At 36.5% G+C, this 25,619-nt stretch overlaps 1 protein-coding gene across 1 annotated transcript; it reads left to right on the top strand.

The window, feature by feature from the left end:
* The first annotated feature begins 716 nt into the window (after positions 1-716).
* ap1m1 (adaptor related protein complex 1 subunit mu 1) lies at positions 717-23,669 on the top strand. Its single transcript, XM_038287722.1, has 12 exons — positions 717-926; positions 2,865-3,021; positions 3,167-3,234; positions 3,344-3,474; positions 8,631-8,778; positions 8,976-9,102; positions 11,582-11,724; positions 15,272-15,343; positions 15,622-15,780; positions 16,035-16,160; positions 22,438-22,513; positions 22,923-23,669. The coding sequence occupies exons 1-12, from the start codon at positions 885-887 to the stop codon at positions 22,943-22,945; spliced, it is 1,272 nt and encodes a 423-aa protein (XP_038143650.1). The 5' UTR covers positions 717-884; the 3' UTR covers positions 22,946-23,669.
* The last annotated feature ends 1,950 nt before the right edge of the window (positions 23,670-25,619 follow it).

The raw sequence follows: 25,619 nt of genomic DNA, 5'->3' as shown, positions 1-25,619 counted from the left end.
AGTTACCGCTTTTGATCACTTGCATACCCCTTACAAATGGAGTCACTCAGTGAGGTCTAGAAGCACGATCTATACCCAGCCATTCAGCAAAAATACTGCTACATGGAAGTGACATGACATCTTATTTTGGCATTTGACCAATTAGATGAGCCCTTGAATGGTATATTACCTACTGTAAATTAAGTTGGAAAAAACAAGTGAAGAAGAAAAGGTAAAAAAAAAAAACGAATTCAAAAAGTTAAAAAGTAAAGATAAAAATGATATTTAGGTTTATAAACTAGAAAAATGTAAGTGTCAGTGTCAGCATTAATGCCTCTGGTTATGCTGTACCAAAAAATTAGTTTTTTTTTCACTCTAAAGTGTTTTTCATTAATTTCGGGCAAGTTGGCGTTTCTTGTTATTACATTAACAATAATTTTTGCCTTCAAAATATTGATATTTTTTTAATGTTACAAAGGTAATAAGGTCTTGTCCTGAATATCCAATTGGCTTGAAATTTTGATTATCAAAGTATTTAACTGAGTGAACCCTATAAAGGGTTAAATCATATATTTATCTCTTGCTGTAGATTAAAACTAAGGAATAGTATAGATAGAGATATAAACATATTAGCCTATTTAATTATACTAGTGAGAAGCAAATGTTTACAGCACGGCAGTATGATCCTTCTGTATAGCTCTAGATATAGGTCTTCTTGTCCTATAGGGGGCGCTCGTTCTCAAGGTGTACCGCGGATGTCCGGAAAAGGGAAAGGATCGTCTTCTTCTCAGTATTATGAATGAAAAGACAGATTTTTTATGTTTCTTGTAAACGAGTAATATCACTTATTGATCAGAAGAGATAGTATAACGAGCCGAAGTGAGCTCGTGTAAAGCTGGTTCAGGATGTCGGCCAGTGCGGTGTATGTGTTGGACTTGAAAGGGAAGGTAAGATGTAACCGAGCTACACTGCTAAGCTAATTGTAGCCTAGCTAGCAGGTTACATTTTTCCGTTGACAGATTACAGTGTGGCTCCGTCCGGAGAGGACAAATACCGGTCTTTGGGAAAAATATAGATGTACCCTGTGACCGAGTATAATGCTTTATACCCAAATAGACAGAAACAAAAGAAACGTAAGCACTAATTTATTTGGTTGTTTAGCCCTAATTTTAAGCACATTTAATCCCAGTGAATAATGAATCAGGTGACCAGCTGTTACCGCAGTGAGAATATAACACCCATGGCTTGGACTTTTTTTCTAATATTTTCGCAGCTTAAAGGCAAATAGTTTATTTGGCCTCCTCTTTATACAGCTTGTTAAAACGGTTACCTATAAAATAAATGTTAAACGCTGAGGAAAACGTGTGGTTTTTGCACAAGAATGCTTCAGATTGTGAAGGAGAAAGTGTTTCCCTTCAAACTAATGTCAACACATACTTTATCCTCATGTATGTACTGTGTTATTACTAATAACAGCAGAATATTATCTAGTAATAATACAGTGATATATATATATATATATATATATATATATATATATATATATATATATATATATATATATTGATATGAGCTAATATTAATATTTTTTTATTCTAATATAATATTCAGTCATTTTATTTTTATGTGGCTTGGTCTGAACCTGAATGCAGGACAATAATCTGTCATTTGACTTTGTGAGTTTTGTCCAAAGTTTTATTTTTCTTTGCACAAGTCTCTATAAACTTTAAATATGTTTGTGTATGAAAATCTTATAAAAGAAGTAGTTTCTGAAAGAATCAGATCAATTGGTCAGACTCAGTTTATCCCTCTCATCTCTATTCCTGTGCTTTGAGCTTTTATACAGTGAAATGGTAAATGACTAGAAAGATCCTGAGGTGTATCACAAGCATTTAGCCGAAGGGATTTTCTCTTTCTTTAAAATGTCATTAGAGACGGATGATTGGATGTCCATAGTAAACAGTGGCATTCAGGTAGTGTCAGTTTTCTGTGCTATTATTATTATTTCTTCCTGCTTTTTTGTTTACTTTTTTTGCAGAATTTGTGGGTTTCTTGTCACTGATGCTGTTAGCAGTACAATTCTGAGAGGAACCTGACAAACCCTGAAGTTTTTAAGAATGGTACTAAGCTCTTAGAAATTGGGGTTTGATCCTGTGTGATGCGGATGGCCTCAGAGACGGTGCTTTAACCACTTTATCCGTTTACCTCGGCTACATGTAATTCAACAGCCGTCAACAATCTCTCTCATGTTTTTATTGGCTGGTGCTGTGTAACGCAAAGCAACAAGGCAATCAGTTAGCTTTTAAATTGAGCAGTCTATTTCAGGTTATGTTTAAAAGTTGTAAACATATTTAGCACTTTATAAAGTACCAGTTTGTAAAAAAAAAAAATATCTTTGAGGAAATCTAATCATTTCCCGTAAGTAAGGCTTTAATTACCTGCCATCCTGAACATGAGCCGGGAGCTAGATGTCAGAAATGACTAAAATCTTAATGTTCTTCATAGACATATCAACAAACATTGATCAATTAGAGATGCACCAATCGGCTGAAGCCTATTTCGCCTTGATTGACAGGTGTAATCTGGTAAAATGTGAATTGTTAAAATCTGCGGGCCAGATCCCAAAGAAAATCTATTGTTAATATAATCCAGGAAAAGGTTTTTGATGCATCTCTACTGTAATTAATAGAGTAGTGCATTGTTAGTTTAAAGAGAATAGTGAATACCTTAATATATTTTGATAAGCCTCCGATATTTAGTCACAGAACATCATGTAGCAGAAAAGGTCAGTAAGCGGATGGTTTCATTTAATTTCTAATATGTTGGTAGTCATGGTGATGTTTCATCATGTACGGCTGAATGCGTCATCTGGTTGTTCCTTTTAGGTCCTGGTGTGTCGAAATTACAGAGGAGATGTGGACATGTCTGAGATTGAACACTTCATGACCCTTCTGATGGACAAAGAAGAGGAGGGGACGCTGTCCCCCATCCTGGCTCACGGAGGCGTCCGTTTCATGTGGATCAAACACAATAATCTTTACTGTATCCTAACCCTTCAAACTGCTCTGTTTGTGCTCAAATATATATTTTTTTGTTTGTTTGTTTTTTTCATTCTTCCACACAAGAACATTTGTGAAGAATTATTTTACAGTTTGTGTTTTTACTTCTTTGACTCGCTTTTCATCAGTGGTCGCAACATCCAAGAAAAATGCCAGTGTGTCTCTGGTTTTCTCCTTCTTGTACAAAATTGTCCAGGTATGAAACAAGCTTTGCTGGGTTTGGTGTAAAGCAGCACTTTCTACATTTGTAAATATAAACGTGAACATTGTACTGTGCTGTAAAGCTATATTTTTCCTTTTTTTAGGTGTTTTCAGAGTATTTCAAGGAGTTGGAGGAAGAGAGCATTAGAGATAACTTTGTGATCATATATGAGCTGATGGATGAGTTGATGGACTTTGGTTATCCTCAAACCACCGACAGCAAGATCCTGCAAGAGTAAGTGTTTCCTTTGGATCCACCTTACTTGAGGCACCCCTGCAGCATTTTTTTTTTGTTTTTGTCCCTTTTCTCCATATTTTTAAAAAGTAATTTCAAATGCTAGGTCCCAGTCTTTAAAGCGCATGTGGCTCTGCTCCGCTAATATGCAGGCAAGTATAATCAACATTTACACATCCATCACATGGTGGAGCAGGGCGGTGACGAGCAGATGGCTTGCTGGCAAAAATCGTACTTGATTCTATTGTGGTAGGATACAGCAGCCAGACTAAAGTACATACAGACATCACACCAACAGGAAGCTTTGTGGTCATACCATCAGGATTTCAGAATAATTCACAAAAGATGGGTAGATGAATTTAAGGACTTCACCATATTGATACGTTTATGAATATACTTATATATATGTTTGTATGTGTGCATTTGTATATGAGCAGTCGCACACATTAAATCTATTACTGGGCTGTATAAACTAATAATCAAACCTTGACAATTAAAGGGACTTAGCTCTAAATACAGTGACCCCATGTAGGATATCTGGATGCCAAAAAAGTGGAATAGTTTTAGATGGTTTGAAAACGCTAAAAGCCTGAATATGTAGGACCCGGAGAATCCAATTTGGGAAGCTTTTTTTTTTTTTTGCAAATTTAAAATTGAAATCATTGTATTTGTGAGTCAGTTATTAAGTACTGTAGTTTAAAACTGTATTTTTTTTTTATTTCTGAATTTAGATTTAAAAAACATTATTCGTTTTTACTTTTATAAAATATTTAAAAAGTCAGTTTATTTTCTTCTTCTGTTTCATCTTTCACTTTGTATTTTCTTTTCTTTTAAATACTGTATTGAAATACATAACGACCCAAACAATTATCCCCTTCTTCCCACCCTTTCTCCCAAAGACTTGAGGTAAAAAAAAAAACATTGAAAGGTCATGAGGGCCCTCTTCGCTGAGAAATGGTTGTCATGTCTGATAGTCCATCTGATGTCCCTGATAACTGGGATCATATTTTTTCCATATGTAGAGTATTTGAGAGCTCATCAAGCCAAGCGTCGGAGCTTGGAAATATCTTTGTTCCAGACTTTAAGAGGAATTTTCTAAGCAGTACTGGATTGACAGAACCTTTGAGTGGCTAAGAGTTTCGATCTGGTGAGAACAGCACCCAACACTCTCAGATGTTATGCACTTGGAGCAGTTTGAGCTGCAGATCCATTTACAAACAAGGACACCAGCTCTTTGGTCTCAGGTTCCTTTGTTAGAGCAGAGTAGATTTTGTTTGGGAAACTGTATAACTAATTGTAAAACGTTTGCTCAAATATAGGTCCCGATCTGCAGGTACCTGAAAAAAGTGAGATTATTACTAATAAAATTCAGTTGGTCAGATGAGGCAAAAGTATTGTCAATATTACTGGTTACTCTCAGATTAAACAGGCCTTCATTTATTCTAGTGCTGTCAAAATTATCGCGTTATTAACGCGAGGCCATTTTAACGGCGATAATTTTTTTAACGTGAGATTAACGCTATGTGGTTTTATGGTACAATTTTCCAAGTGCATCCCGCTGCAGCCTGCGGGAAGGCGGGGCTATTTTCCCCCAGTCTATGCATTTCTCATAGGCTTGGAGAGCGGACCTCCTCAAGGAAAAAAGACGCTCATACACTGGGTGACGCTAGCGCCTTTTCTTTAAGCCCCACCACCAACAAACAAGTTGAGTGTCTGGTAACTAGTAGCAACCTGAAATACGCTGAGAAAACAGATTACTGAGGTGAAATGGAATCTGCTACGGCACTCTTGCCGTATGTGTACGCCACAGGTCGGTATCGTGTGTGTGTGTGTGTGTGTTCTCATTTTTGTTAAGAGGCTGAAAAGTAACTTTATAGGGCATAGACTACCTCCATCTAGTGATGTCGGTCTATTGATTTTGATGTATTGATTGAAAATTGTTCATTATTACCTTGGTTAATTAACATCTAATGTTAACTCTACTAAATTTTATAGCAGTAGGGTAAAATGCTTGTCTTTGTTCAAAAGACTGTATTAACTGTAAAGACTGTCTTTTACATCAGCCTGTTTTCAGGGCCTTTTTTTTGGCTACATATTTGTTATTTTTGGCATAAATCAGTGTCTGTGACCTGTTTTCATTTTAAAAAAAGAACATTGGCACAAACCTAGCCTGTATGTATTTTTTTGTATGTCATCGAGAGTATTTAAATGATTTTCAATCAGGAAAAAAAATGTGCGATTAAAATGCGATTAATCGCGAGTTAACTCAGGCATTGATGCGATTAATCGCGATTAAAAAAATTTAATCGATTGACAGCACTAATTTATTCGTATGGTACAGCTGCAAATAAGTATTTGAACACCTGTCTAGCAGCTAGAATTCTGACCCTCAGATACCTGTTAGTGTGCCTTCAAGATGTCCACCTCCACTCCATTAATTATCCTAAATTAGATGGACCTGGTTGAGGTTGTTAAATGCATTAAGACACCTGTTCCACACCATACAATCAGTAAGAATCCAACTACCATTATGGCCAAGACCAAAGAGCTGTCCAAAGACACCAGAGACAAAATTGTAACCTCCACGAGGCTGGAAAGGGAAAATTACCAAGCAGCTTGTGAAAAAAGGTCCACTGTTGGAGCAATCATTAGAAAACGGAAGAAGATAAACATGACTGTCCATCTCCCTCGGACTGGGGCTCCATGCAAGATCTCACCTCGTGGAATCTCAAAGAAAGCTACGAAATCAGCCCAGAACTACACGGGAGGAGCTGGTCAATGACCTGAAAAGAGCTGGGACAACCGTTTCCAAGGTTACTGTTGCTAATACACTAAGACGTCATGGTCTGACATCATGCATTGCATGGAAAATTCCCCTGCTTAAACCAGCACATGTAAAAACACGTCTTAAGCTTGCCAATGACCATTTAGATGATCAAGAGGAATCGTAGGAAAAAGTCATGTGGTCAGATGAGACCAAAATGGAACTTTTTGGTCATAATTCCACTAAACGTGTTTGGAAGAATTGAAGATGAATGATGAGTACCATCCAAAAACACCATCCCTTCTGTGAAGCATGGCGGTGGTAGCATCATGCTTTGGGGGTGTTTTTCTGCAAATGGGACAGAGCAACTGTACTGTATTAAGGAGAGGATGACAGGGGCCATGTATTGTGAGATTTTGGGGAACAACCTCTTTCCCTCATAGCACTGAAGATGGGAGGAGGCTGGGTCCTCCAATGTGACAATGACCCAAAGCACACAGCCAGGATAACCAAGGAGTGGCTATAAAAAAAGCATATCAAGGTTCTGTCATGGCCTAGCCAGTCTCCAGACCTCAACCCAATAGAGAATCTTTGGAGGGAGCTCAAACTCTGTGTTTCTCAGTAACAGCCCATAAACCCGACTGATCTACACAAGATTTGTATGGAGGAGTGGGCCAAAATCCCTCCTGCCGTGTGTGCAAACCTGGTGAAAAACTAAAGGAGACATCTGACCTCTGTAATTACAAACAAAGGCTACTTTTCCAATAATTAACAATGATTCTCTCAGGTGTTCAAATACTTACTTGGAGCTGAATCATAAAAATAAATCATTTAATAATATTGTGATTTCTGGGTTTTCTTTTAGATTAGGTCTCTCATAGCGGACATGTACCTACGATGCCAGTTTCAGACCTCAAGTTGGAGAACTTGCAAAATAGCAGGGTGTTTAAATACTTATTTTCCTCACTTACCAGTGATATCCTGTTCTATAGCCAGCCATGTTGGGGTAGTATTATTAGGTTGTTGCCAGTAAACAAGCCCTCATGCATTAGCTGGCCAGTAGTAATGTTTAAATAGAGGGAGTGCCAGTCCGCCCAGTTCTTTTGCTTCTTACTTATGCAAAGTTATTTGTATCCCCAAACAAAGGGAATAATAATTGAATCAAATCTTTTAAAAGAAACACTTTTAGACAGAAAAATGGGTATGTTCTGAAAGATGTACAGATATCTAGGTACAGTCACCATTTCCACCTTGCTTTTTCATTTTTAAAATTCCATTTTATTCCTACCTTACTCTCCATTTAATATGTTGGTGTCCCTTCTGTTCCCCAAGCCAGCTGACAACCAAGTTAAACCAATCACAGTTGCTTTTCAGATGTAAACAGTTCTCTCATTGCCTAGAAAATGTAATTTTTTTTAAAGGGATAAAAAAAAAAGATGTTAAGAAAAGGAAAATGGAGAAAAGAAATAATCTTTTTAAATGTTTGGTAAGAAAATGTACCTATGATCAAATGTATGTAATGTGGTTTTTAAATCTCTATTCAGAAAAATGGATTGAAATTGTAATGTTGAATATTTGAATAATTCAAAAAATGTGCACTTCCTTTGTAATAATTTAACTTCAAATATGCATTTGCAAAAAACTTTTTTAAATGGATTTCTTTTTGTATAATTTGAGTGTTAAACTTGAAATGGTTGCATTTCTTTTTCAGAGACTTGTTTCTTCATTCATGAAAGGCCGAAATATTGAATGCCTTAAAAATATTAATACATAATTTGGGATCACTGACTTTAACTAAATATTATACTTTTTTTTATTCTTGTTTTGGAAAATATGAAACATCGGCATTAACTCTTTTACATCAAACATGATAAGAGATAAAAAGATTTTTTTTTTTAATTCATGGTTTTAGAATAGTTTTTTTTTTCTGAATTGAAGCCAAATATAACACAGCATTTTTTAGTTTAGAATGGGTGCATATTTTTATGCATTAAGATTTAACCCAAAGTTATATTTTTTTATAAATTTTTCAGTTGTAAATACAGATGTTACCACTAGATGTCACTAAAACGACACTAATCTCTTATCTTCTTGCTGGTTCTTGTAATTTCCTTTGCAAAGCCAAGTTTATTGTTTTCATAGTTAGGAGTAGTGGATGATTAACAGTACTTTGAATGAAGAATATATATATATGTTAAAGGTTAACTTTGGCTTTATTAGAGTCTGAAGACAGTAATAAGTCACAATCCCTCTCTGGTTGCTGGGAGAGTCTCGGTTCTCCTTTGATGATTTCTGGGAACACACCACAGTAGACAATTCATTTCCTCTGGGTTTTTACTTTTCAGTTTTGCTTCAGTGTTTACAGCTTTTTTTTTTTTTTCCTTCCTCTCAGATACATAACTCAAGAGGGACACAAGTTAGACACCGGTGCCCCACGACCCCCCGCCACAGTTACCAATGCCGTCTCCTGGAGGTCAGAGGGCATCAAGTACAGGAAGAACGAAGTCTTCCTGGACGTCATTGAGTCAGTCAACCTCCTGGTAGGAACTCCTTGTTTAAAAGACCTGGGTTACTTAAGGAATTCCAGGAACAATGATTGTTGATTTCCTCCCTTTGTGCCTGGCAACACAGTGTCAGCCTCAATGAATCTGTGATGTTACTTAATTTATTTAAGTGGATGACAATGTCAGCTAATTTTTTTTTACTAACTGACACCTTGAATGATCTTATTTTGCAGGTTAGTGCTAATGGAAACGTGTTGCGTAGTGAGATAGTTGGGTCCATTAAGATGCGGGTTTTCCTGTCTGGAATGCCGGAGCTGCGGCTGGGTCTGAACGACAAGGTTCTCTTTGAGAACACTGGGCGTAAGTCCTTCACCATAGGGCCCTTATGAAGTCATGCATCTCATTGAACTAACATATCATCAAAAAGTCAATTTATTGCAGTCATTCTGTTATTAAATGCATGTAGGCTCTTTCCATACTGAATCATATATTTAACTTTTTTATCTCTCTGAATTCTGATGATGATGGCTTAGTGATTGTGTAAATGTTCTAATTTGAACCACATTTCTCTATAATTATACAGCTAATGAAAGTCTCAGTAATTAGACCAGTCCAGCTTTACAGTCATATGGCTTTATGTTCACCTTTCATGTCTCATCCAAAAGGCTTCTTTAACAGAAGCAAGAGAAGTGCAAATCTACTTGAGAGCTTTAGAATATTAAACAAGATTGATATAAAATGATTCCCATATCAGAGATGTCAATCTACTGAAAATATGCTTGTTTCTACATAATACTTATTTGCGGCTCCCTTAGCATGAGTTGCTGCATCAATGCAGCAGATTAATCATGTTTGAAATTATACTCAACTAGTTTAGTTATGAAATAAACTAAACTGGAGTATACAGACTCTAAAACATACCATTTGCTGAAAAAGAAACTTACTTTTACATTTTCTATTAAACATTTTTGTCTCTTTCTAGAAGTCCTTAAGTAGTGAAGTTGGAGCCTCCCTTGGCTGACATTTTGTAAAACATTTCCTTTTAATGTCCTTATTTTTATCTCATTTTTAATAAATTGTTGCCAGATTAATTAAATAGTAAATGAATTAGTTGAAGCTCTACAGTGCAGCCTGTAGGCTCTGCTGAGGAATCCCAGGTTGCTTCATTATTGATCTTCCACTCATCTCCATAGTTCAGGCTTGATGTCTGTCATCTTGCCGATAGTTGATATAGTGTCTGTGGGGTTTAGGTCGGGTACATTGGCTGGGCAGTCTTCCACAATAATGCCACAAGTATCTCAGCAAGTAGTTGTAGTTTTGGCTGTAGGTAGATGTCCTGTTGTAAAATTTATTAAGCATCTCAATTAGCGCCAATACATTTAATTGATTAATCTTGATTAATTGATTATTTAAATAATCGTCAACTAATTTAGTAAAAGATTAATCTTTAACTGGAGTAAGACTCTATAACATGACTTTAGCTGACAGAGCAACCTTTAAGGGTAGTAATTATATTGAGATTGTAAAAAAATAAATAAACATTTTGAATTTAAAATACAAAAGAAATTCTTCTGTCAATATGCTCTATCTAGAACTCCTCAAGTGGAAAAGTTTAAGTTTCACCTGGTTTATTTTTATAAAGTCTTCTTTAAAGAATATTTGACTCTCTGATAATTAATCGAAAAAATAATCGACAGATCAATGTGTCAACATTAAAAGACATGGGAGCTGGCTCGGAGCTCGTCTGCCTCTCTGTGTGTTTACAGTTGCCTTTTGTATCTCTGCTTCTGTCCCTTGAACCCCAGTCAGCCTCGGCAGATGGCCGCTCACACTGAGCCTGGTTCTGCTGGAGGTTTCTTCCTGTTAAAAGGGAGTTTTTCCTCTCCACTGTCGCTACAGCATGCTTTGTGTAAGGGATTGCTTTGAGTCTATGAGTCGATGCAATCAACTGGTTTTCCTTGGATAGAAAACTTTCAATAAACTTTGACTGTACGATCTGAACTGTAAACTATGGAACTGTAAAGTGCCTTGAGATGACGTGTGGTGAATTGGCGCTATATGAATAAACTGAATTGAAATTAATTAATTGATTTGCAAAATAATCATTAGTTACAGCCCTGATATCCATCGGCTTTGTTGCTGTGGCAACCATGAAATGCTCTATTTCCTAGTAAACTGCTGCACTGACTTTGAAGTTCATAAATAAGATAAAATAGTGGAGCTACAGCAACAGATGGTACAGATCTCTAGAGATGATTACTGGCTTTGGGAACTTCACACTGGACTATCAGCAACTTGAATTTTGTGGCTGGCCAGACTCTGGAATCTGGATTTCTTTCAAAGTAATGTGACAGTTTATAACCCAATTTTTTGATTATTCTATGTGTTGAGACATTTTTCCTTCTTCTTAACTTTTCATGAATATGCTGAGATACAATGCTGAACAGTTTGCCTTATGACTGCAGGTCATAACAAATCTGCATAAAAAAATAATAAAAAAATTCAGTTGGTTCTTTATTTTTTTCTAAACTGAATTTATGATTTTACATTAGCTGAAATAACACATTTCAGGTTAAAAGAAATGCCTTCATGAAATATATTACTTTGTGTGAAATAAAACTATATACACTGTGTTTTACTTTTTGAATTGAAATAGTAAAGTAAATTAACTTTTTGATGATATTGTAGAATAATGAGATGCATTTGTACAGCTGCAAAGCTAATTTTAGTTTAGCTATAACATCTTTATAACATCCTAGGCTTTTGCTAACTGTCATAAAAGTTTGAAAGTACAGTTCAGCTCAACTTGATTGTTCTTAATTAATATTTTTCAATGCAGGAGGGAAGAGTAAGTCGGTCGAGCTGGAGGATGTCAAGTTTCACCAGTGTGTCCGTCTTTCTCGCTTCGAGAACGATCGCACCATCTCCTTCATTCCTCCAGATGGAGAGTTTGAGCTCATGTCTTACCGCTTGAACACTCATGTAAGTAGCTTCTCAAAAAGCTTTTTAGGGAACCTCTGAGAAAACCCACATTTGAAACATGCTCACACTAACCATCAATAAAGTGGCTGCATAGCAGATGCCGATGCGTTTTTAAGGCAAGGGTATAACCTTTACACAATTTTACGGTAAAGTCTTTGACACAGTGTTCAGCAAATTCACAGTAAATTCAACCTGGAGGGAGTCACACAGAGAGAAGCTGCAATCAGAAAAGTATTCAATTTATATATGCAGGTAACACAATCATATTCTTCAAAATATTTCTACCTAAGGAAAACAAGCCGATGGCAAAGACTCGTTGACTCTGCAGTCCCTTGCACTAAGCATGCATGTAGCAACTGTGGAGAGGAAAACTCCCTTTTAACAGGATGAAACGTCCAGTAGAACCAGGCTCAGTGTGAGCGGCCATCTGCTGAGGCTGATTGGGGTTCAAGGAGACAGAAGCAGACAAAGATATAAATGAATTAAATTCTTTGGTGCTCGAGCCCCGGCAGAAGACTTTGATGTTGTGAATCAACATTGTCTTGGATGAGTAACCTAGAAAAGGATTAGAATAGTCTTTGCCCAGGCCCTGGAACCTGGTGGTGGAATAAGCCAGAGAGGGAGTGGGACTGAGAATAGTCTGAGAATGAGGGAGGAGATGGGGTGGAGGTGGGTGAAAGCTCGCTCTCGTGCGGGAGAGAGAATTTGGAGCTTAATGAAGGGGATCTTGGATGATGCTGGGCTTCGGCGGAGGTGCGACCCCGAGTCGATTGGCTAGAGCTGAACAAGGGACATTGCAGTTGGCTAAGGGGAAGCTGATGAAAGACTTACAGATTAAATTTTTGCTTAAGCTTCATTTACCTAAAATTCAGGTTCTTGATTTTATTTTCTAAATTAGAGGTTACTGTTTCTGCAATTCACAATTTCTTGGTTTTAGTTAAAAAAAATTGAACTAGTTCATGTATTATATAAAAAAAACATTTTTAAATAGATAGTTCAGGATTTTGAAAAGAGGTTCTGCTGAAAGTTTATGAGGTGTTAGTATCTTACAGGTGGCTGTTCTAGCATCTTTATATCTGTTTTTCCAGATTAAATGGTTCCAGTAGCTGAAGCTGTTAAACCTCCTACAGAATCAGGTGTACTGTGTTTATACTCTGAGCCGCCCACAGTAAGTAGTCTCTTAGGAGCTCATAGTGGAGTTTACCATTTCACTTCATCTGTCAGGACCAATTCCAATATTATCTCACTACAATAGATCCGTTCGATCAGGAGGAAAAGCTTACTTGTGTTGTAGCTATGGAAACATTAAAAGAAAATAAATCAGTATGTAGAGTCATGCTCGATTGTTTACATACCCTTTCTTTAAATAGAGAAAAAAAAAATCAGCTGCTAGTAAAAATTTATAAAAGTAATAATAAATAAAAGGAAATAATGGACACTATGGCATTGATTTTGATTACATTATTATTGTTTGCACACTTGATAATGACATGAATGAAGAAATCGTACATCTGAAACTGAGCACACATGGTGATTAATATTCAGTAGAAAAATTTGAGATGAACACATCATTATTATGGCACATAATGCCATCTGAGCTTTTGATCCTGATTTTTATTTTTATTTTTTATCAAGAACTATACTTCATTCATTTAGTTAATACAATATAATAAACACTAAATACTAGAGATAGCTGCAGGTTTCTTGATAAAATGTAAAAAGCCATTGAAAACAAAAGATTAAAAGGATTATTTACAGATTTTGTGTAACTGACCTCCTAAAAACAGGTCAGAGATGATTATTACGATCCAGATATAGTCGCTCCTTTGACTGCAGGACATCTCTAACATTTTATTTCTGACTTCATTTCACAGCTAAAAGTGTCGCTAAGCCTTCATTATAACATAATCTGTTAGAATTGTTTTCTAAATGGATAAGCATGAAGTTATAACCAGTTAGTAAAACCATCAACTGAAAGATAATTGCAATGCCCCCACAAAAAAAAAAGAAAGAAATGGTACAGGAAACAGAGATTTTCTCGAATGTTGCAACTTAAGGAATTTCCAGACAGGAGATGACAAGTGCAATTTAGAACTCCCCTGTTTGTTATTTTAATGTGCCCGGATGTGTTTCAGACCACTACAAAGTTACTGTGTCTAAAGCATTTTTGAAGAAAAAAGGTAAACATGAAGCAGAGTGATTTTTATTTACATTGTGTTTACATATTGAGTTGATACCGTCATAGAAAAAAGGAAATAATTGATTACCTTTTTTTTTTTTTTTATTGTACATCATTGTAGCATTTACACTGCAATGCACTGATGTACTTGTATAGTAGTTGCCTGTGCAGCATCTGCCTCTGCATTGTACATACAAACCTGCTCTACTGACCTGTTGTGCAAACCATTGTGTCGGATAAATGTTGACAATAGTAGGTAAAAATCAATTAATCGTGTTTGTCATAATAAAATGCAGAACTTGTGCTAATAATCAGAAAGTGTGAATACCTGGGAGGAGGATATGCAAATGCTTAACACCAGCTTCAGGATGTATCAAACCTGAAACAGATATTGAGAGAGCAGCTTCTGTATTTAGCTTGTTTGAAGTTCAGGTTCCAACAAAATCGCAAAAAAATATCTGCGATCCTTGTGGCAAGAAGGTAGCATATGTACAATAACCGATAACAGAAATAGTGCGCAAGTCAACACAGGTACAATCAGAAATAAATAAAAAATAGAGACCTATTATTTTTTCCCTTGCTCCTTTCCATTTTTTATTTTTCAACCCTTGAATGTTCTGGGTTTATTTTCCTGTACAGCGCAGTTACACAATGGAGGAAAAAAAAGTTATTTTTTTAAGGTTTTTATAAAACCTGGGGATATTATCAGTTTAAAATAATACCTTGAAACAACAACTTTTACATTTGATTTTAAGCTTTATATTGAATTTTGAGATTTTTCCATTATAGTTAATAGAAAACATTTATAATTAAATGACTCATCTACTTAATTGTTAATAGTGCAAACATAGTTTTAATTTGTTTTATGTCTAATTCTATGTTTTGAGTCTCAGCACCATTTTGCCTTTGCTGTGTTTGTTATTATATGGACACTATTCTAAATGTGTGAATCTACTTTAGGTTCATCACTATACTACTTGGATTAATTCTGTTAACTGTGATGATTTTCATTCTCTGATTGTGACAGCTTAACTTTCAGAAAATAAAAGAAATACCATTTTAACTGCTGACTTTGCATATTAATATATGTTATCTTTCAGTTTTTGCAGGAAATTGTGAAAATCTGAATTTGGTGCTTTTAACTCTAAGCAACAGTAATAAAAATAACTATCATAAATATTTGGACGATTAATTAAAAACTTTTTAAAAATGTTTACCTTTTTTCTGCGGGCTGGCATTATGCTCTGTGTAGTAATAAGCAGCCTCCACTAGGTGGTGACTGTGACTTGCTATTTAAACTTGTAAGCTTTTCAGATCAGAAGTGAAAACACCTGCAGATGAATATTTAATCCTGATATCCTCTGATAGGTGAAGCCCCTGATCTGGATCGAGTCTGTCATTGAGAAGCACTCTCACAGTCGGATCGAGTACATGATAAAGGTAGGAGACTTTCTCAGCACATGACTGCTGTGTCATCCTAAACTGTTGCTGCACCCTGATCTTGTTATTCCTGTAAAAAAAAAAAAAAACATACAATAAGAAGAAAAGGTTTGTATTTTAAGGCTGGTGCAAACTGTATTGACTCATGAATCTAGTTGTGAAGAAGGAAACTCCTGACTACATAATACTTATGTAAAGCAATCATTAAGACCAAGCTTAAGACCTCACTAAGGGAGGACGTTGTTCTAAAGTCACCTTGCCTGTTCTTCCTCTTTTAGGCAAAGAGCCAGTTCAAGAGGCGCTCCACAGCCAACAACGTGGAGATTCACATTCCTGTGCCAACAGATGCTGACTCACCTAAATTCAAGACCACAGTGGGCAGCGTGAAGTGGGTGCCTGAGAACAGTGAGATCGTCTGGTCGATCAAGTCCTTCCCTGTGAGCCCAAAACGTGACTCAGTAGTTTCATAGTGACGGTTTATAGACAGCTAAGCTTCTTCTGTACTCATAATCCATCTTTCGTTACCTGACATCTTTGTTTTTTTTAATGCATTTATTTGTAGATCTGCTTTTATAGACAGAAATTTTTTTTTTATATAATTCTCTGGCTTCTGTTTCAAGTAAAAAATAAATGTATAACCACTCATCATCATCACATTGTATTAAACATTCTGCTCTGCAACTTGTCACAGGGAGGAAAGGAGTACTTGATGCGGGCTCACTTTGGTTTGCCCAGTGTTGAGGCTGAAGACAAAGAGGGGAAGCCACCGATCAGTGTCAAGTTTGAGATCCCGTACTTCACCACCTCAGGGATCCAGGTAGGCTTAACACACGTATGACCCCTGTCAAGCAGTAATCCCACAAAGAACCTTTTGTTAAAGCAGAGCAGAAAAGTTCAAAGTGTTTCGTAAATCTGTCCAACCAAGCATGCAGTGTTTATTGTTCATTGCTTACCTGTACTGTACATTGCCAACATGTTTCAGCCTGTTCCAGAAACGTTATTCTAGTTTTTAACCAGAGGGGGCAGCACAGGAACACTTGTAAGCTCTCCCAGCGCTAAAGTAAACTTGTGCAAAAGGCAAGCGCTCATCAACCTGAACTCTGGCCTCTGCTTTTATCATAATGACAGTGATATAAGCCATCATTCCTGGTACCAGGTAGGCAGATTAATAGGATTCTGATTGTAATTTCCATGCAACAGAGAGAAGTTTATATGTTTATATTTCAGGTTTCCCCCATGCTGACCACAGACTGACACACGTGTTACATTTACTATATGATTACAGTTGTTCTGTGATTATATGTGTGGCACCACAACACCAAATTATGCTTTCCCATGTCCTGGTCAGGGGAGGAAGCAATACTCTCAATCCATTTGAGAATATAATATAATATTTAAACCTCACAAAATTAAATTCCCAGTTTTTTTTTTTTTTTATCAAATGTTTTTGTTTAATCTTAAAAGCTTTTGATTTCTTCTTTTTAATAAATAAGATCAATATATATTCATGTAATTTAAATCCTCAATTAAGTTTTAAAAAAAAAAAACAAATATGTAAGATTATAAAACATTATCTATTGTAAATAGATATTGGCCTATTGGTAGTTTACTGTCCACCCAATATCTTCATGTTTTTTGTGCACCTCTGGTTCTACAGTGCAAAACTTACTGGTATCATTTACAACTCCCTTAATATTTATGTTCATATAAAATCAATGTATAAATATGTATTTTCAAAATAAGTAGCATATCAGTGAACTTTTTGATACTGATTTATGAATCCAGTTTCCTTTAAGTTTTGGTTTCTTTCAGCCATGCTTTAAAATGCTAAATACATTAGTACATTCTGTTAAATTGAGGCAGATTTATATAAGTAGCATAAACCTGCTCACATCCCCAGTCAGACTGCAGAGAATAAACCCAGGAACTAAGAAAAGTTTGGGTTAAACAAAAATCCCCAACCTGCACAGAGGGGGAGATGATAAAAAGGTAAAGAAAATCTCAAAGGAACTGCAGAAATAAAAGATTTAATGTTGGTTAATTATGTTGGTGGTCTTAACACCTTAATCAGAGATGTAAATGTGAACAGTGCAGTGTGGTATTATTATCTTAAAACCACCACCATGATCTCTAAATTTAGTATCGCTAAAAATCTGGTGGGAAAAAATAGACGCACGCCTCATCTACTGGTAAATGTTTGTTAGTAACATGAATGAACTGAAAGCTCCCCTTCCAGACCAACTGCTTTATTTTAGTAACCAGCAGACCCTGGTTATTTTAGTTTGATGGCTGAGGGCCCCAGTAACAAAGCAAGCATTCATATTAAATGCAAACATTCAGTTTCTAAACTTGCCTCAATAACAAGCAAAATATTTTTGGCAATAGGTTATTTAATAAATCCGCTGTTAATACAGAGCTGATGTGGAACCCTGTATAAAAAGTCACGATTATATCCTGACTTTTTTAATTTTTATTTGTTTGAATCATTAAGAGCCAATAGGTCACATTTTCCAGCTTCCTCACATTTGCCTGCTTCCTTGGCAAAATGTTATTAAGTTGCTCGGTTATTATGCAGCCCACTCGGAAACAAGACTCCCAATCTAAAGTTAATTGATATGCGTGATATTTGTAATGGAGGGGAAAGGGTGCTAGATTGTGAATTGTTGTGATTTCCATGGTGATCTGAATGAGATCCAATGATTTACCCATCATTTACTGTCTATGTTAGAAATGATTGAATAAGAGCAAGTGCATAAAACAGTGGAGTCATAAAAGCCGCTTTGTTTTGATTTACCTTAATTCTACACAAAAAGAGCAAATCTTTATGAAATAAAAATCACACAATCCAACACAGGTGTTTGTTATTAGAATAAACAAAATTTGCTGTTTGATGCAATAGCTAAATGATGCCGAGTCATTCATTGTAATGACCAGGACGAACCCTGCTCTGCTGAACTTCTGACTTGCTCATCTGCACTGTAGTGGTGGATCCTCTTTTGTGGTTTTCTACAAACCTTGATGACTTGTATTCAAACACATGAGGGTTTCCTGTTCGCTTCAATCTGGACACACCCTTCAAGTGTTCTAGCCGCAGCTTTGAGAAAAAGCAGACTTGTAACCGTAAGTTAGTTTGAATTTGCTCAGATCAACAGCTTTTTTTTGTTGTTTCCTGCATAAGCTTTACCCTGACTTCAAATTTACCCGAAGAAACAAACAAATAACAAGCAGAAAAAAATTTAAATTTTCCATTCGCATCTTCAGGTAAAGTATTAGATCAACAATGTTTTTTGTTTTTTTAAACAGCTGGAAAATTAAGAGAGCAGTTTGCCTCTGCAAACTATTGAACTTCCTGAAAGGAAGCCACCTGTATAGGTCGGTTTGTAAATGCCACCCAACACCCAAACGTCGCTTTATGATTTTTTTTGTTTTTTTCCTGTGGGGTCTAACGTATTCAACCCCTCTTTGCAATTTTTTTTAATTCTACTTGAACCTTTTAATATTTTGTTGCCTTACAACCATATTCTTTATTGCATATAATACTATTTAAAATGACAAATACCCCAGTATTAGCAAAAAAACATTTGAAACCACTGTGTATATATATATTGAACTACACTATCAGCTTTTTTCCAAATACAGCTCTATTCTCTACCAGCTTTTCTTGTCAAGAGACTAAAACGTTTGCCCGTTCTCTGCAATATAGCTTAGCCTCAATCAGCTTGGATCAATAGTAATTCTTGATCCATTATAATTAAGTGTAATCATAAGTTTTTCTGTCTGTTTTTTTGGGGGATTTGGTTTTGCCATCAAGGAGAACTTACACCTCACTCTAAAATATCCCTTTTTTTTTGCCTTTATTTGGCTCTATTCCTCCTCCTATCAACTCTGACTACTTTTCATATCATTGCCATAAAATCAGCCCCAAAGCATGATACTGCCACTGCCAGTTTTATTTAAAGGCATTTTGCTTTTTTGCAAAAAAAAAGAAAAACAAAAAAAGAAAACATTTTGCTGCCTTTTATTCTCAGATGGGGAATTAAGGGCCTTCTTCTACATGTTTGCTTTTTCCCATGTCCATATTCTCCCACCTGAGCTGTGGAGATCCACAGCTCCTCCAGAGCTAAGAGGAAATTCTTGGCTGCTCCATGACCAGAGATACCTTAGCAGCTTCTCTCTCTATTGTTTTAGTTGATGGATCAAACAGTGCTGAGATTCTCTAATTTCCTAAATGGGATAAAGGGGCTTAAACACTAATGTGTGCTGTCAGTTTTCATTGAAATCATCTCCCCTCCTTCCAATTTAACTATGACGTAATATCACATAACTAAAAAAAAAATATTGAAGGTCCTGTTGTAACATAGCATTTTTGGAAAAAGTTGATGTTGATCCAAATGGATAAGAGACTAATTTTAAAGAGTTCTTTTTTCTATAATTTTTTAACAAGAGAATGTTTGGACCAACATTTGAGCTAAGAGTGATAAATATGTTTTTTAAGCCCCACTTAGACTCAGGTTCTGCTACCAAAATCCAATTTTTCCCATGCCAGCACCGATGGTTCAGCATCCATTTTAAAAACAAAACACCAGGATCACTGTTCCCATCCAACTCCTGTGTCAAGCGTGCAAACTTCTCGTTATTACAGGGCAACTGCAGACTGGGTCTCAGACTCTAATGCAGCCCAGTGACACCACTCTCTACGTGTGAAAAGAGGCAGTGAAGTTTAATTAGATGCATGTAAATATCAAAGCATGAGAAAGTTTCTCTTAACTCCACCACTAAGTGTAGGGCAGCGCACATGTGAAGCATGTATGATGCAAGTCACTGCACCTTAAAAGTTTAACTGGAAAACCGTGTAACCCCACACGTTGGTTGGATGAAAATAAGAGCGTCTTTTTCAAATGTTGGCTCTTTAGGTGAGAGAAATCCAACAAGTACGCAGATGTTTTTTGTTTTTTTCCTACCCATGCCATCTACAAGAAGCCTGATAAATCCAGACCACACATGCAGTCTGTACTTACCAGACGATATACTACAAACATCCTCCCGTTCCCTTCTCATCTTACAAAGCCATAATGATATTTTACGGAGGCTGTCCTTTCATGGCGTTTTGCTGACTATGTGCCCATGACCAGGCCGGGATGCACGTTTGGCTGCAGGATGCGCGGTAGAAGTGCTGCGCCGGCAGACTTGGTGATCCCGCGTCTGCATGTTTTGCTGTCATGTCTTCAGTGACCATGGCGCTTGCTCTGACCTCACAGTGAGCGGTGGAAGGTAATAACAAGGCGGCCGGTGCCGTGGCCTTCCCAGAGCTCTGCCGCCTCCTGATCCACAAATTCCTGCGCTGTCTGTCACCACTTTCAGATGGGAACATCCAGGTCATAGACAAGGGGGTTACAGCCGTGTTTTTACATAGCAATTTGCAACTTTGTGCTTTCTTTTTTTTTTTTTTTTTTCCCTGCTGCGATATTATTGTGAGAACGTTCTGACTGCAGAAGCCCGCTGATGCATGAAAGATATCCTGGGTATGGGCGTGCTGACTTGCTTTACATAAATACTCACACAAAAATCATTAAGGAGCTGCATGGAGCCAGCTGAAATAAAACCTCACTACAAAATCTTTAAATTCCCTTTACGGTTTTATTTCCCCATCTGAAGGGGAAAAATGTTCTGCAATCCTGTTCAGCACTGCTAGGACTGCAGGGTATTTTAAGCATTTCTTCTCGAAATTCAGCTCTGTGGTAACTCCAGGCAGCTGAAATATCGGTTGGCTTGTGAAAGTTGTCTTATTTGTGCTGATGTGAATTTTTTCCGCACAGGCGTAAAAAAAAAAAACTACAGTTATGTAAATTAACATGGTGTGTCCCTTGAAAGCTGCTTCCTTCTTCTTGTGACTCATTCTACTGCTTCTTCATTAACTAGACTACTCCTATGACAACCTGCTGCTTAGCATAAACCTAAAGATGCTCTGTGACCAAAACAGGCTCTTTGAATTCTGAAGGTTTAAAGCTTCAGGTAGAATCAAATCAGATCATGTGAACAATTTTTCCTCTATTGAAATTTTAAAAATAATTTTTAGATAATTGTATTTTTTTTAATAATTATTCTTATTTTAACAATACTTTTTATTCTCTTTATTTTTTGTGTTGCCTCTATTTTCTTTGCTCATCTACATCACTTTGAATTGTCTTGCCACTGAAATCTGCTATTTTAAAATAAACTTCCTTCGCCTTAAAATAACACTTCTTTTTTTTGCTGATATAAAGTAATTTTATGTGCAGTAGAACATTATAGCTGGGCATTATAGCAGGAATAAAGTCCACTCCAACACATGGTGTTGGCTGCATCAGCTGTGGGACCCCTTTCTTTAGTAGGAGAAGGAAGCTGGTTGGAGTTGATGGGGGAAAGATGGAAGAGCTAAATGTAGAGCGATCCTAGAACAAAGTCTGTAAGAATCTGCAGTAAAATTGAGGTTGAGACAGAAGGCCCAGCTCCAGCGGGACAACTCAAGCATCCAACCAGAGCTAGAGTAAAGGGATTTAGATCAAAGTAGATGGTTTTGGTAGAAAACTTAAAAGTGACTTTTCACAGCCTCCTTTCATCCAGTCTGACAGGGAAGGAGTTGTTGGCCAAAAAAACAAATTGCTGGTTGATAAATACATATGAGTATTATGCCTTTACAATTCTGGACATATTTACAATTAAATTAACTAAGCCTTTTATTTTTTTTCCTTTTCACTTCACAATTTGGTGCTTTCACATAAAAAATCCCTCGGAAATAGATTTAGGTTGTGTAGCATCTAGTTATAAGCTAAACATAAAAGTTAAAAGTACTCTACTAAGATCTTCTTTCTTAAGTATAATAATTTGCATAAAATCAAATGTCAAACCAAGTAGGGATTAATTTTAAATGTAGTTATAGTTTAATTTTGTAAGCATCTTGCATTACAGAGGATCAGAGGTTCTGACTCGGATTTGGGAAATCTGTCAAATAAGTAACAATGGGACCAAGGTGTTATGTTTACCTGCTGTGGATTTACTTTTTTCTTCAGATATATTTAAAGCTGCCTTTTCTCTGTCTTTTTATTTGCCTGCAGGTGCGTTACCTGAAGATCATAGAGAAGAGCGGATACCAGGCCCTGCCGTGGGTGCGCTACATCACCCAAAACGGAGGTAGGTCAACAGTTTATCTGTAGCTCTGTTAAGTGCCCGCATGTGCAGGTATTAGGCAACAGTTGGGCAACGCTGTGCAACTTTGTGGGAACTGACCTCGAAGAGAAGCAGTTCTATGAAAAGGGGATACAGAGCAGAACATGAGGCAATGTGGCAACGCCCTGCCAAATGTGAGAAAGTGAGCTTTATTTTCTCGAGCTTCCCCCTGCTCATCATAGTGAGATTACCAATGTTGCACATGTTGGTCTTGAGGCTAATATTGCCACTAATTGCCAAACATCCTCATCTCATTTCCTTTATATTTCATCCAATCCGGGGTGGAAAGCATCAGCTGCCTCCAGCTGATTTCTCTTGGATTCCCTACTTTTCATTTGCACATTTGATTAAGTCCTGTCAATTTCCTCCACAGATTACCAGCTCCGGACCCAGTAGGCAGCGCCTCAGCCGGCACGTGGGCAGGTGGAAGTCAAGACGGGGTGGAGTCGTGGTGCTAATGTGCTGGGAAGGCAGGTGGCAGTCAGGAGATAAGAGGACTGTCAGTATTTACTTTAGTTGTATAGCTCTCAATTTGTTAAACCTCTATTCATTCACGATCAATGCAATTATTAGGCAGATGCTCGGGTTAGGCAAGATTCAGAAAGATGATTTTGTTACAGCTGATTGGATCCGGAGATGATGGAGACCAAGAAAAGCAGGGAGAATGTTTACAACCACTTGTCTGTCTGTCACAGGGCTTCAGATAGCTGAAAAGAGCGTGTTACAATTATGTAAAGTTACTGTAATCACAACGGCCATTCAGTTACAGTATATGTCCTTTGTACGAGGCTGCTTTGTTCTACCACAATTCTTTTTGTTCATTATTTGTATATATTTGTTACATGTTAATGAACTCAGTGTTATTAGTCCAAAACTGTACATTTAAAACAAAGCATTTTGTAATATGAGCTGCATGCCATAGATACATGCCAAAAGATCGCCTTCATGGTTTGGTTTGGTTTTCCATTTCGACTCCACAGATTTATTTTTCAGCTTTGCAAGGGATATTAAAATGGTGAGTTTAGGCGGCAAAGGAAGCACCCCAACACCTGCTTTCCTTTTCTCTGTCTGTAACCGCGCTGTTTTTGCTCATTAAATGTATATTTAGAGAAAACTGTTCCATCATGTGCAAGCGTCATTTCTTCCTGTTTGACGTCACTGCAATGGATGCTGAACGGAGGGGAAAACTCTAGAAAAACGACGAGAGAAACCACAGATGGTTCTTTCTCATCGGAGTGAGGAAAAAAACCTACCCAACAGTGTGACTAATACTAAGATTGTAAGCACTTAGGTGAGATTATTCTCTCACCAAACAAAAAAAAAAAACTAAACAGGAAAGGATGTGAATCAGAAACATGTTAAAGAGAGAAACAGCCGTAAGACATACGTGAAGACGCAAAAGGTGCTTAATAAATGTGAGCCCCTCTGTGCTGATGGTGAAGGTACGTGTCTTCCTTACAGAGGTGCAGTGAAATTGTAATTAACTAACTAATCCTCATTAATTAATTTCATGATTTAATAATGTTTCCCATAACTTTAAATGATCTTCAACACAAACATATGCAGACTTCTGCATTTTACCCAGGAGTAATAATTTAGTATCAAATATTAACACTTAAATGAAATGTGAAAGAATCAGTGGAAATAATTGTATTAATATTAATAAACCTATCTATTTACGAATAATAAAAAAAAGGTAAGGACAAAAACTTTTTTCTGTTAAAATGTACAAATTTTAAGACAAAAATTTTTACATTTAAAACATCTAAACAAGAGTTTTGCAAATATTTCCCTCATACAACTGGAGAAAACTCCAGTTACTCTGTTACTTTCCTTTAATCTGTAAGGATATTAAAAGGGATCCTCCAGCAGCGTTCAGTCTTCAACATTTAAACAAACATTCCAACAAAATTAAAGCAGTTTAAAAAAAAAAAAAAACACTGGACCTTGTTTTCCCAGTTTGAAGACGTTTCGATTCCCATCCAGGTAGCTTTCTCAATTCAAAATGTCTGCAATGGAAAAAATAAAAATCTAGGTAAGTCATTTTTTCTTAAAATAAGAGCATTTGTTATTGAATTGACGAGGTAAAAGCGAAATTTTGCCAATGGAACAAGACAATTTACATTTAAAATTAGAAAACACAACTGCATTGTCTTATTTCAAGTGCATTTTTATCTAATTATCTTGTTTTAAGAGTAAAAATACTAATTCCATTGGCAGACCATTTTATTTACCTTCTCAAAATAAGGGTAAATACACTTAATTTATGAAATTTGTACTTATTTCTAGATCGTTTTTCCAGTGTGGAGTAGCGTCTGAGTTTCAGGCTTATAGAGTGGCACAAACAAAAGCCTTGTTATTGCTTAGGAAACAGGCAAATTGAACCAAAAAAACAGGTCCACCCATTAGTATTAGGAAGTCTTAAGGTCGTTGGCCTGCAAAACCCAATACTGGCTCATGTCTTTGAAAAGGGAGTCGTTAGGGCATTAGTCGAGTTGTTAAAAAAAAGAAGGGGGGGTGGTGGAATTATTATTTTTTTTGGAAGCATACATAAGCTAATTAATGTAGTCTGTTAACCTAAAGCCGTATGCATGGTATGGTTGTTACATGTCAGGTAAGCCGGTCATTGAACTCGACCAAGGCACCTTCCTGTAGAACTGTCTTCATTCCATGGACTGGCATGGCTATCACTGCCTCTACATAGTTAGGGACAAATGCAGAGGACACATTTCCCAACTGGGATCAGCTTCATAGTGATGGTAGGCCGCTTCTTTGATTTTACTTTGGAAAATGTTTCGGTAATGAATCTATTGACATTTGGAACAAAAATTCACAACATTGCAAATGAATATCTGAGTCCTAAAGTATTTTTTTTATTCAAATTCAATTAAATAAATTGAAACAGCTGAAAGAATTTTAAAAATCTGAAGAAAAAAAACAGCTTACAAATTTAAATAAATTCAAATTAGCCTGAAAATGAAATAAGCCTATATTAAATCTAATAATTTTACTCCCTTTTCAAATATTCGTTTAGAGTATTTATTTTATAAAATAGACTGTTTATGACAAA

This window comes from Cyprinodon tularosa, unplaced genomic scaffold (genome assembly GCF_016077235.1).
Source record: "Cyprinodon tularosa strain WSP-4 unplaced genomic scaffold, ASM1607723v1 ctg243, whole genome shotgun sequence".
In the NCBI taxonomy this organism is placed as follows: domain Eukaryota; kingdom Metazoa; phylum Chordata; class Actinopteri; order Cyprinodontiformes; family Cyprinodontidae; genus Cyprinodon; species Cyprinodon tularosa.
This window is presented reverse-complemented; position numbering and strand designations above follow the sequence as displayed.

Bases quoted from the DNA above. Each gene is read 5' to 3' on its own strand.
- ap1m1 (XM_038287722.1), top strand. From the start codon at position 885: ATGTCGGCCAGTGCGGTGTATGTGTTGGACTTGAAAGGGAAG. The intron at 15,781-16,034 runs GTGAGCCCAAAA...AACTTGTCACAG, and splicing joins GGTCGATCAAGTCCTTCCCT to GGAGGAAAGGAGTACTTGAT. The intron at 22,514-22,922 runs GTAGGTCAACAG...TTTCCTCCACAG, and splicing joins CTACATCACCCAAAACGGAG to ATTACCAGCTCCGGACCCAG.